Below are 13772 nucleotides of genomic sequence, written 5' to 3' on the forward strand. Positions count from 1 at the left end.
CGTAAGTAATAGTCCTTCCTACCATTCTTCCTACCAAAGTGGACCACCTCACACTTGCCAACATTAAATTCCATTTGCCATTTCCTGGCCCATTCGCCCAGCCTATCTAGATCCTTCTGCAGACTCTCCACACCCTCCGCACAATTTGCCTTTCCCCCAATCTTGGTGTCATCAGCAAATTTCGACATCCTGCACTCGGTTCCCTCCTCCAGATCATCTATATAAATGGTAAAAAGCTGAGGCCCCAGCACCGACCCCTGGGGCACCCCACTAGTCACCAGCCGCCAATCCGAATAGCACCATTTATATAGATGATCTGGAGGAGGGGGCTGAGTGTAGGGTGTCGAAATTTGCTGATGACACGAAGATGGGTGGAAAAGCAAATTGTGCGGAGGGTGTGGAAAGTCTGCAGAGGGATCGGGATAGGCTGAGCGAGTGGGCGAGGACCTGGCAGATGGAGTACAATGTTAGCAAGTGTGAGGTTATCCACTTTGGCAGGAATAATAGTAGGAGGGATTACTATTTAAAGGGCGAAAAGCTGCAGCATGCTACAGTGCAGAGGGACCTGGGGGTCCTTGTGCATGAGTCACAAAAACCCAGTCTGCAGGTGCAGCAGGTGATCAAGAAGGCGAATGGGATGCTGGCCTTCATAGCGAGGGGGATAGAATATAAAAGCAGGGAGGTCTTGCTGCAAATGTACAGGGCACTGGTGAGGCCGCAGCTGGAGTACTGTGTGCAGTTTTGGTCGCCACACTTGCGCAAGGATATATTGGCCTTGGAGGGAGTGCAGAGGAGATTCACTGGGCTGATACCAGAGATGAGGGGGTTGGACTATGAAGAGAGACTAAATAGACTGGGTCTGTACTCGTTGGAGTTTAGAAGGATGAGGGGAGATCTTATAGAGACGTATAAGATAATGAAGGGGATGGATAGGGTAGAGGTGGAGAGATTCTTCCTGCTCAGAATGGACAACAGGACTAGAGGGCACAGCCTCAAGATAAGGTGGGTGCAGTTTAGAACGGAGTTGAGGATGGTGAATCAAAGGGTGGTGAATCTCTGGAATTCTCTGCCCGTTGAAGTGGTGGAGGCTGCCTCGCTAAATATATTTAAGACGCGGGTAGATAGGTTTTTGGTAGGCAAGGGAATTAAGGGTTATGGGGAGAAAGCGGGAAAGTGGAACTGAGCCACTTCAGATCAGCCATGATCTTATTGAATGGCGGGGCAGGCTCGAAGGGCTGGATGGCCTACTCCTGCTCCTATTTCTTATGTTCTTATGTTCTTATTACTAAAATGCATCATCTTGCATTTATCTAAATTAAACTCCATCTGCCATTCATCAGTCCACTGGCCCAATTGATCAAGATCCTGTTGCAATCCGAGATAATCTTCTTCACTGTCCACTATGCCACCAATCTTAGTGTTGTCTGCAAACTTACTAACCATGCCTCCTAAATTCTCATCCAAATCGTTCATATAAATGACAAATAACAGTGGGCCCAGCGCTGATCCCTGAGGCACACCGCGGGTCACAGGCCTCCAGTTTGAAAAACAACTCTCTACAACCACCCTCTGGCTTCTGTCAAGAAGCCAATTTTGTATCCATTTAGATATCTCACCCTGGATCCTGTCAAGATTTAACCTTATGCAACAACAGGTCTTGCTAAAGTTCATGTAGACAACATCAACTCCATTGCCCTCATCTACCTTCTTGGTTACCCCTTGAAAAAACTCAATCAAATTTGTGACACATGATTTTCCACTCATAAAGCCATGCTGACTGTCTCTAATCAGCCCTCAAAAAACTCAATAAGGTTCGTGAAGCACAACCTTCCCTTCAAAACCGTGCTAACTATCGCGAATAAGCCTATTCTCTTCCAAATGTGAGTACATCCTGTTCCTAAGAATCTTCTTCAATAATCTCCTCACCACTGATTGAAGGCCTCAGGCCTGTAATTTTCCAGATTGTCTCAAAGAACAAAGAACAAAGAACAAAGAACAACCCAGCACGGGAAACAGGCCCTTCGGCCCAACGAGCCCGCGCCGCCGCATCACCCTACACCTATTCTACCCTGCATGTCTACGAATGGGACCCTACTCAGTCAGATTCAGGGAAGAAATAGTGTCAATTTGCTAAAAACCGATTAGCCTAAGAGCACATCTTTGGGGTGTGGGAGGAAACCGGAGCGCCCGGAGGAAACCCACGCAACCACAGGGAGAATGCGCAAACTCCCACAGACACAGGCCCAAATCCATGTATCTGCACAGCTAGCAGTGCTAGTCACTGAGCTGTTGCGGCGCCCGTCTACCGGTCCAGGATCAAGCACACACACCGACATGAAGTACTAGGCCACTCCTGGAACTTCCAAGAGCAGCCCACGCACGACCCGCCGTGTGCATGCCCCTCGTTTGACACGAGGTGGACCTCCACCTGTGGAATAAAGACAAAAATATTAATCTTACAGCCTGCCCTTCCGGTGTCTCCCGAGGTTTAACCCTATTTAATAGCCCCTACCATATCCCTCCATTCTCGTTTCACTCATGTGCCTATCTAACTGCATCTTAAACGAGTCCAACGTTCCTGCCTCCACCACCCTACTCGGTAGCGCATTCCAGACCCCCACAACTCTCTGCGTAAAGAACCTTCTTCTCACCTCCAAATTATACCTCTCCCCCCTCACCCTTAAATCATGACCTCTCGTGTTCGTACCCAGTCTAGGGAGCAGTCTCTCACTATTAACTCTATCTATTCCCTTCAGTATCTTATATACTTCTATCATGTCCCCTCTCAATCTCCGTCTTTCCAAGGAGAATAGTCCCAGTTTCTTCAACCTCTCCTCGTAACCCAGTCCCCCCATGCCAGGCAACATCCTGGTAAACCTCCTCTGCACCCTTTCCAGAGACTCCACGTCCTTCCGGTAGTAAGGTGACCAGAACTGGACGCAGTACTCCAAATGCGGTCTAACCAACGTTCTGTACAACTGAAGCATTAGACGGCAGCTTTTATACTCTATGCCCCTTCCTATAAAGGCTAACATCCCATAAGCCTTCCTAATAACCTTCTCCACTTGTGACACAACCTTCATGGATTTGTGAACCTGCACTCCCAGGTCCCTCTGTATGTCTATACTCCTAATCGGCCTACCTTTTATCACATAGCTCCTCTCTGCATTATTCCGTCCAAAATGCATCACCTCGCATTTGTCAGGATTAAATGCCATCTGCCACCTATCTGCCCACTGCACCAACCTATCTATATCCTGTTGTATCACCTGACAATCCAGTTCCGTACCCGCCAACCCTGCCATCTTGGTGTCATCAGCAAACTTGCTGATCACACCACCTACGCCCTCTTCCAAGTCATTTATGTGGACTACAAAGAGGAGAGGTCCCAGTACTGAGCCCTGCGGCACACCACTGGTCACTGGCCTCCAGCCCGACAAGGTCCCCTCCACAACTACCCTCTGTCTCCTATTTCCCAGCCAGTTCTCAATCCACCTAGCTACCTGGCCTCGTATCCCATGCGCCTTAACCTTTTCTACCAGCCTACCGTGAGGGACTTTGTCAAACGCCTTACTGAAATCCATATAGATGACATCAACGGCTCTCCCATCGTCAACCGTTTTTGTCACCTCCTCAAAGAATTCCACCAGATTCGTAAGGCAAGACCTCCCTCTAACAAAGCCATGTTGCGTATCCCTAATCAGATCGCAACGCTCCAAATGCTCATACATCCTACCCCTAAGTATTTTTTCCATTAACTTCCCGACCACCGACGTCAAACTCACCGGTCTATAATTCCCAGGGTTATCCCTACTACCTTTTTTGAACAACGGGACCACATTTGCTACCCTCCAGTCTTCTGGGACCTCACCTGTGTCCAAAGAAGAGACAAAGATTTGCGCCAGAGGCCCAGCAATTTCATCTTTCACCTCCCTAAGCAGCCTGGGATAAATACCATCAGGCCCCGGAGCTTTATCCGTCCTTACGCTACCTAAAAGCCCTAGCACTTCCTCTCTCGTAATAACTATATCCTGCAACGGAACCTCCGCTCCCTCCAAGAGACTGCACGATTCCGAACCCCTCTCCTTCGTGAATACCGACGCAAAGTATTCATTCAGGAGCTCCCCCATTCCCTCCGACTCAATACACAACTCTCCACTCTTGTCCCTAAGAGGGCCAATTTTCCCTCTAACTACTCTCTTGCCTCTAATATAGGAATAAAATGCCTTTGGATTTTCCTTAATCCTACCAGCCAAAGCCATCTTATGCCCTCTCTTCGCCCTTCTAATTCCCCTTTTTAGCTCCCTCCTACTCTCTCTATATTCCTCCCTTCTGCCCTACTTAAACAGATGTGAGCTACTCTCCAATTTTCTGGTATCTCACCCATTGTTAAAGAGGATGCAAAGATTTTGACCAACGTACTTCACTCAGAGAGTGGTTGGGGTGTGGAATAGATTGCCAGACGCTTTAGGAACTTTCAAGTGGTTACTGGATAGGCACATGGAGCAGATCAGAATGATAGGGTGGGGATAGCTTGATCTTAGGATTGGACATAGCTTGGCACAACATTGAGGGCCGAAGGGCCTGTACTGTGCTGTAATGTTCCATGTTTTCTCTGGTCGATGTCTCAGCAATTTCTTCCCTCGCCTCTCTCAGTGTTCTGGGACAGACATTATCCAGGCCTGGGGAATTGTCCACTTTAATGTTTATCTGAGCCTCTCTGGCTGTTTGGTGTCAGTGTGGGGCTGATCTTTAGGCCACACTCCTTTTCAGGATCAGTGCAGGGTCTGCCAGGTACAAGGAGGGTAGAAACCACCCCCCAGGAGCTCAGGATAATCAGGTGGGAGATTGTCTTTCTTTTTATTCATTCATGGGATGAATTCATCAGTGGGTAGGTGAACATTCATTGCCCATTCGGAACAGGCTTTGGGGAGGCAGGAGGTGGGTTACTGGCTGCAGGGTTCTCAGCCTCTGGCCTATACCTGAAGCCACGGTATTTATATAGCTAGTCCAGGTCAGGTTCTGGTCAATGGTAACCCCCAGGATATTGATTATAGGGGACTCAGCGATGTTGATGCCATTGAACATCAAGGGGCAATCACCTCACCCTCCTCCCTCTGCCATGGTCCTATTAGCTCTCCCTTTGTGCCAGGAATGCTTCTAGCCAATGGAAGCTGCTCCCCCAGATTCCCATTGACTGCAGCTTTGTGAGGGTTTGCTGATGGCAAACTTGTTCAAATGCTGCCTCTCAGCACTTGTTGGAGATGTTTGCAAACGCTTCAAAATAGTTGTGAAAAGACAGACACATAAAACATGATGTTTTTCTCTCCTCTCTCAAAATGTTTCACCATTCACAGAGATTGCTTTTTACTGTTTCAACCTTCTTGTTCTGGCCTCCACATCACAGGGGCTGCAGATGTTTGTGGAGGCTTTGGCTGCAGCTTGAAGCAGCAATATTCCAATTATTCCAAAACACACACAATTCCACCCAGCTTTACAAAAACAAGTCTTCCCACTGACCTTGTGTTAGAAAGTAAGGCTGGTAGGCATTGCATAGAGAATGTGAATCACAGGCACAGTGTTTCAGTGTAGTTCTCACCCCAGTGCATCTTCCATGATACAACCAGCTGTCTGATCTGTACATTTACAATTCCGTGAATCCGTATCATGTGCTATTCCCAAATTGTGGCCTATTTCGTGGGCAAGAATTGCGGAAAGGCTCAAAATGCTTGCTCGAGTGTCCTGAGAGAGAACAGAATGAAGTATCTGTCAATGCATTTCAATATCCTCACCTACAGACAATAAGGGGCTGGATAGACTGGTTAACACACACACAAAACCACCTCACTGCCTTGTACTCAGTCTGTCAGCCCTCTGGCACACGTAGGGATAGGTAATAAATGCTGGTCAAGCCAGAGACCTCCACTTCCCATCAAATTAATTTAAAAGAATTCCCTCTTCTGCACTCACGTTTCTTATCATGTGTGTATGTCAGTGATTGGGGACAGGCAGTTAGCCCCCCTCCACAGCCAGAGGGAATGAAGGGGGTATTAGTGTGGAGAGGGGCAGCAAAACTGGGGAAAGGATCCAGGAGGGATGCAAAGGGGAAACTTTAAATGACACCATTCAACCCCAAATTGAAATCAGTTGATGAGTGCCCACTGTAGGCAACATGGCCCAGGGTAACCCCAAGGGCTCAAATAGGGTGAATCTTACCCTATTACCCTATGGTGGCAAGTCTCCACCATTTCACAGAAACATAGGAGGAGGCCATTCAGCCCTTTGAGCCTGCTCCGCAATTCATAACGATCATGGCCGATTGTCCAACTCAACAGCCTAATCCTGCTTTCTCCCCATTACCTTGGATCACATTCACTCCAAGTGATCGGCGCAACTTGTGGGCCGAAGGGCCTGTTTGTGCTGTTGTGTTCTATGTTCTATGCTATATCCAGCCGCCTCTTGAATACATTCAATGCTTTGGCTTCAACTATTTTCAATATAACTTTTCAAATTTCATTTAAATCCTTGTGCCATGAAGTGAGCTGATTTCAGATCAGGTCTTCAGCTGAGTCACACATTCAGGCAACATGACAGCAATGATTAGCACTGCTGTCTCACAGCGCCAGGGACCCGGGGCAGCACGGTGACACAGTGATTAGCACTACTGTCTCACAGCGCCAGGGACCCGGGGCAGCACGGTGACACAGTGATTAGCGCTGCTGTCTCACAGCGCCAGGGACCCGGGGCAGCACGGTGACTCAGTGATTCGCGTTGCTGTCTCACAGTGCCAGGGACCCGGGGCAGCACGGTGACACAGTGATTAGCACTGCTCTCTCACAGTGCCAGGGACCCTGGGCAGCACGGTGACACAGTGGTTAGCACTGCTGTCTCACAGCGCCAGGGACCCGGGGCAGCATGGTGACACAGTGGTTAGCACTGCTGCCTCACAGTGCCAGGGACCCGGGGCAGCACGGTGACACAGTGATTAGCACTGCTGCCTCACAGTGCCAGGGACCCGGGACAGCACGGTGACACAGTGATTAGCGCTGCTGTCTCACAGTGCCAGGGACCCGGGGCAGCACGGTGACACAGTGATTAGCACTGCTGTCTCACAGTGCCAGGGACCCGGGGCAGCACGGTGACACAGTGATTAGCGCTGCTGTCTCACAGCGCCAGGGACCCGGGGCAGCACGATGACACAGTGATTAGCACTGCTGTCTCACAGTGCCATGGACCCGGGGCAGCACGGTGACACAGTGATTAGCACTGCTGTCTCACAGCGCCAGGGACCCGGGACAGCACGGTGACACAGTGATTAGCACTGCTGTCTCACAGTGCCATGGACCCGGGGCAGCACGGTGACACAGTGATTAGCACTGCTGTCTCACAGTGCCCTGGACCTGGGGCAGCACGGTGACACAGTGATTAGCACTGCTGTCTCACAGTGCCAGGGACCCGGGGCAGCACGGTGACACAGTGATTAGCACTGCTGTCTCACAGTGCCAGGGACCCGGGGCAGCACGGTGACACAGTGATTAGCACTGCTGTCTCACAGTGCCAGGGACCCGGGGCAGCACGGTGACACAGTGATTAGCACTGCTGTCTCACAGCGCCAGGGACCCGGGACAGCACGGTGACACAGTGATTAGCACTGCTGTCTCACAGTGCCATGGACCCGGGGCAGCACGGTGACACAGTGATTAGCACTGCTGTCTCACAGTGCCCTGGACCTGGGGCAGCACGGTGACACAGTGATTAGCACTGCTGTCTCACAGTGCCAGGGACCCGGGGCAGCACGGTGACACAGTGATTAGCACTGCTGTCTCACAGTGCCAGGGACCCGGGGCAGCACGGTGACACAGTGATTAGCACTGCTGTCTCACAGTGCCAGGGACCCGGGGCAGCACGGTGACACAGTGATTACCACTGCTGTCTCACAGTACCATGGACCCAGGGCAGCACGGTGACACAGTGATTAGCACTGCTGTCTCACAGTGCCCTGGACCTGGGGCAGCACGGTGACACAGTGATTAGCACTGCTGTCTCACAGTGCCAGGGACCCGGGGCAGCACGGTGACACAGTGATTAGCACTGCTGTCTCACAGTGCCAGGGACCCGGGGCAGCACGGTGACACAGTGATTAGCACTGCTGTCTCACAGTGCCAGGGACCCGGGGCAGCACGATGACACAGTGATTAGCGCTGCTGTCTCACAGTGCCAGGGACCCGGGACAGCACGGTGACACAGTGATTAGCACTGCTGTCTCACAGTGCCAGGGACCCAAGTTTGATTCCCAGCTTGGGTCACATTCTCCCCATGTCTGTGTGGATTTCCTCCAAGGCCAGTATATCCTTCCACAAGTGCGGCGACCATAACTAAAACACAGTACTCCAGCTGCGGCCTCACCAGTGCCCTGTACAGCTGCAGCAAGACCTCCCTACTTTTATATTCTATCCCCCTCGCTATAAAGGCCAGCATCCCATTTGCCTTCCTGATCACCTGCTGCACCTGCAGGCTGGGTTTTTGCGACTCATGCACAAGGACCCCCAGGTCCCTCTGCACAGTAGCATGCTGCAGCTTTTCGCCCTTTAAATAATAATCCCTCCTACTATTATTCCTGCCAATGTGGATAACCTCACACTTACCAACATTGTATTCCATCTGCCAGGTCCTCGCCCATTCGCTCAGCCTATCTAGATCCCTCTGCAGACTTTCTACACCCTCCGCACAAATTGCTTTTCCACTCATCTTTGTGTCATCAGCAAATTTCAACACCTACACTCAGCTCCCTCCTCCAGATCATCATTATAAATGGTAAATAGCTGAGGCCCCAGCACCGATCCCTGGGGCACTCCACTCGTCACCAACCGCCAATCCGGATAGCACCCATTGACACCAACTCTCTGCCTCCTATTCGACATCCAATCCTCTATCCACGCTAACATCTTACCCCCAACTCCATGCCCCCTAACCTTCTGTAACAACCTTTTGTGTGGCACCTTATCAAACGCCTTCTGAAAATCGAGAAACACCAGATCCACCGGTTCCCCTCCGTCCACTGCACTAGTCACATCCTCATAGAATTCCAATAAATTCGTCAGACATGACTTCCCCTTAACGAATCCGTGCTGCGTCTGCTCTATCAAACAATTCTTCTCGAGGTGCCTCACTATTTCTTCTTTGATGACGGATTCAAGCATTTTTCCTACAACAGACGTTAAACTAACCAGCCTATAATTCCCTGCCTTTTGCCTGCTACCCTTTTTAAACAGCGGCGTAACATTAGCCGTTTTCCAATCTTCCGGCACTTCCCCGGAATCCAGCGAGGTTTGGAAAATAATCACTAAGGCATACACTATCACCTCTGCCATTTCCTTCAGAACATAGAACATAGAACATTACAGCGCAGAACAGGCCCTTCAGCCCACGATATTGCGCCGACCAGTTAAAAAACAATGACCCTCTAACCTAAACCAAACCCTTTCCATCCATAAACCTATCCACGGATCTCTTAAACGCCCCCAAACTAGGCGCATTTACAACTGCAGCAGGCAGGGCATTCCAATCCCTCACCACCCTCTGGGTTAAGAACCTACGCCTGACATCCGTCCTATAACTACCACCCCTTAATTTAAAGCTATGCCCCCTCGTGCTGGCTTTCTCCATCCGAGGAAAAAGGCTATCACTGTCCACCCTATCCAAACCTCTAATCATCTTATATGTTTCAATGCAGCCGCCTTCTTTCTAACGAAAACAACCTCAAATCCCTCAGTCTCTCCTCATAGGACCTCCCCTCCATACCAGGCAACATCCTGGTAAACCTCCTCTGCACCCTCTCCAAAGCCTCCACATCCTTCCTGTAATGTGGGGACCAGAACTGCACACAATACTCCAAGTGCAGACGCACCAGAGTTTTGTACAGTTGCAACATGATGCTGCGGCTCCTAAATTCAATCCCCCTACCAATAAACGCCAAGGCACCGTATGCCTTCTTAACAACCTTATCTACTTGATTCCCAACTTTCAGGGATCTATGTACACATACACCTAGATCCCGCTGTTCATCCACACTATTCAGAGTCCTACCGTTAGCCCTATACTCTACACATCCATTATTCCTGCCAAAGTGAATTACCTCACACTTTTCCGCATTAAACTCCATCCTCCACCTCTCGGCCCAGCTCTGCAACTTGTCCAAGTCTCCCTGTAGACTAAGACACCCTTCCTCACTATCTACCACTCCTCCGACTTTGGTGTCATCAGCAAATTTACTAATCCACCCCACTATACCCTCATCCAGATCATTTATAAAAATTACAAACAGCAGTGGCCCCAAAACAGATCCCTGAGGCACACCACTTGTAACTGAACTCCATGTCGAATACTTACCATCAACCACCACCCTCTGTCTCCTATCCGCCAGCCAATTCCTATTCCAATTTCCTAAATCACCCTCAATCCCATACATCTGCAATTTCTGCAGAAGGCTTCCATGGTGAACCTTATCAAACGCCTTACTAAAGTCCATATATACCACGTCAACTCTTTGGTCACTTTCTCAAAAAACTGGGATGCATTCCATCCGGTCCTGGGGACTTGTCCACCATCAGTCCCGTTAGTCTATCGAGCACTACCTCTCTAGTGACAGTGATCGCATTCAGGCCCTCAACTCCTACCATCCTTCTATCTTTAATATCCGGCAAACTATTCGCGTCCTCCTCCGTGAAGACCGAGGCAAAAAACCTATTTAAGGCCTCAGCCATTTCCTCATCCCCCACCACTAAATCCCCCCTCTCATCCACTAAGGGTCCAACATTCACCCTAGCCAGCCTCCTCCTTTTTATATATTTGTAAAAACTCTTACGATCCTTTTTTATATTTAGTGCTAGTTTAGCTTCATAGTCTATCCTTCCTTTCTTTATCAACTTCTTCGTCATTCTTTATTGATTTTTAAACCTCTCCCAATCCTCTACTTGCCCACTACTTTTAGCCACTCTAAACGCATCAGCTTTTAATTTAATACTCTCCTTTATTTCCTTCGTTAACCACTGCTGATTATTCCTTCTCCTACGATCCTTCTTTACCATCGGAATAAATTTCTGCTGAGCACCAAGAAAGATCTCCTTAAAGATCCTCCACTGTTCCTCAGCAGTCCTACCGACCAATCTGCGCCCCCAATCTACATTTGCCAATTCCTCTCTCATCCTATCGTACTCCCCTCTGTTCAAACAGAGGGCACAGGTCCGGGACCCTACTTTCTCATCCTCCATCTGCATCAAAAACTCAACCATACAATGATCGCTCTTCCCAAGAGGATCCCTCACAACAAGGTCCCTAATTCTACCTGCCTCATTACATAACACCAGACCTAAGATAGCTCGCTCCCTCGTTGGTTCCGTCTCACACTGTTCAAGGAAATTATCCCGGCAGCATTCCAAGAACTCTTCCTCAAGCCCACCGTGTCCGACATGGGTCAACCAATCAATATGTAGATTGAAATCCCCCATAATTATCGCCGTTCATTCCTGCACGCATCATTTATTTGCGTGTTTATCGTACGCCCCACCTCCAGGTCATTATTGGAGGGCCTATAGACCACACCCACCAGCGTCTTCCTCCCCTTGCTGTTCCTTATCTCTACCCAGTTCCATGGTCTCAATTTGCTTTCTACTTCATTAAATAAATTTAAATTTCATGAAATGCTCAAGTGGGATTTGTAATCATGCCCCCAGCACATTCACCTCAATCTCTGTGCCAATCACATTAGCACTATGCCACTATCTGCCTTGCAGTGTATTTTGTAAGTGGTACGCATGGCTGCCACTGTTCACATTTGATTCCGTCATTTGAGCCACCTGCACTCTCAGCTCTGGGGCTCCAACTGACCAAAAACTCAACTGGACTCACCACATAAACACAGCGGCTACTAGAGCAGCTCAGAGGCTAGGAATACGGCAGCAAGTAACTCAACTCCTGACTCCCTAATGCCTGTCCACCATCCACAGGGCACGAGTCAGGAGTATAATGCAATACTCTCCATTTGCCTGGATGGGGTCAATTCCAACAACACTCAAGAAGCTCAACACCATCCAGGACAAAGCAGCTCACGGGGTTAGCAATCCAGACTTGTGCCTGGTAGATGGTGCAAGTCCATCTGGAAGTGTAATTACTGGGGTAAAAGCTATAAGATGATCCTGAGCAGATGAATTGTTTCCTCTGATAGTGACAGAGATTTTGCAGCATCACCTGTTTGACAACTCATTTTCTGGAATATTCTCCTCATAGAATCTAACAGTGCAGAAGGATACAATTCAGCCCATCAAATCTGCACCAACAACAATCCCACCTAGCTCGTCCCCCTGACATTAAAGGCAATTTAGCATGACCAATCTACTTAACCTGCACATCTTTCGACAGTGGGAAGAAACTGGAGCACCCAGGGGAAAGCCATGCAGACACGAGGAGAATAGCAAAGTCCACAGTGTCACCCAGGCCAGGAATTGAACCCAGATCCCTGGTGCTGTGAGGCAGCAGTGCTAACCACTATACCATCCTGCCACCCCATTCTCCTCATTGTCCTGAAGGCTGGCTCTTTGATTGGAGGATAATGAGGATGCAGTCCTCCCTCCCAATCCGGAGATTCCAGATGCAGTGGCAGCTTTTCTTTAAATTGATAAATATCACATGAAAGAAATGAAATAAAAACCCATTCGAGGAGATGCCTCATGATCATATCATCCCTTTCTGCTCAGTATTAATCTGGAGGCATCATCAGTTTGGGGTTCTAATCTTTCCATATTAACAAGGTCAATTTGTGAACCAGAGTCCAAGAGGAATGCGGGGAGAGAGACCAAAGACTGGGCACTCATAGAAAATAGGAACATGAGGAGGCCATTCGGCCCTTCAAGCCTTTTCCATTCATTACGATTACGGCACTCACCGTGTCCACCCCACCGGACTGGTCAGTTGAACATATACTGCCAAATATTGCCAAACCTGCGATTCCATTTGTAAAAAAGCTACCTCTGTAAAAGACAAACCAAAATTAATTTCAATAATGGGCAGGAATCCAAAAACAATGATCTCCCATGGAGGGAACAGACACATCATTTTTATAAAGACCATGGAATTATCTCCACGCTCACGGTGACGCACCTCCAAGACACCCCGCAACTGAGATAAAGTCAGGGTGTTGTCATGGTCTCTTGTCCTCTTGAATGAAGGGACACATGTTACCAAAACATGGGTGGCACGCTGGCACAGTGGTTAGCACTGCCACGAACCCGGGTTCAATTCCTGGCTTGGATCACTGTCTGCGTGGAATTTGCAGTTTCTCCCTGTGTCTGCGTGGGTTTCCTCTGGGTGCTCCGGTTTCCTCCCACAGTGCGGAGATGTGTAGGTTTAGGTGGATTGGCCATGCTAAATTGTTTCTTAGTGTCCAAAGATGTGCTGGATAGGTGGATTGGCCATGCTAAATTGTTCCTTAGTGTCCAAAGATGTGCTGGATAGGTGGATTGGCCATGCTAAATTGCCCCTTAATGTCAAGGGGACTAGCTAGGGTAAATGCTTGGGTTATGGGGATAGTGCCTGGGTGGGATTGTGGTCAGTGCAGACTCGATGGACTGATAGCACTGTGGGATTCTGTGATTCAGTGACAAAATATTAAGGGGAAATGGTTAGATCCTCTCTTGATGCAAGGATGTTGGCGTTGGACTGGGATGGATACAGTAAGAAATCTGACAACACCAGGTTAAAGTGCAACAGGTTGATTT

The 13772-nt window shown here is 49.1% G+C and overlaps 1 protein-coding gene across 1 annotated transcript in view; it reads right to left on the reverse strand.

The window, feature by feature from the left end:
• The window catches only part of LOC145348421 (disintegrin and metalloproteinase domain-containing protein 12-like), a gene marked incomplete at its 3' end in the record, with an annotated part of 253493 nt that overhangs the window by 102131 nt on the left and 137590 nt on the right, over window positions 1–13772 (reverse strand). Inside the window, exons 10-11 of the mRNA XM_080196638.1 lie at window positions 12941–13025; window positions 5600–5742 (exon numbers count right to left, since the gene is read on the reverse strand). Coding sequence (XP_080052764.1) covers window positions 5600–5742; window positions 12941–13025 — 228 coding nt within the window. The remainder of the gene's footprint in view (window positions 1–5599; window positions 5743–12940; window positions 13026–13772) is intronic.

The sequence above is a fragment of the Carcharhinus amblyrhynchos genome, chromosome 1 (genome assembly GCF_965287045.1).
Source record: "Carcharhinus amblyrhynchos chromosome 1, sCarAmb.v2.hapA, whole genome shotgun sequence".
NCBI classification, from domain to species: Eukaryota; Metazoa; Chordata; class Chondrichthyes; order Carcharhiniformes; family Carcharhinidae; genus Carcharhinus; species Carcharhinus amblyrhynchos.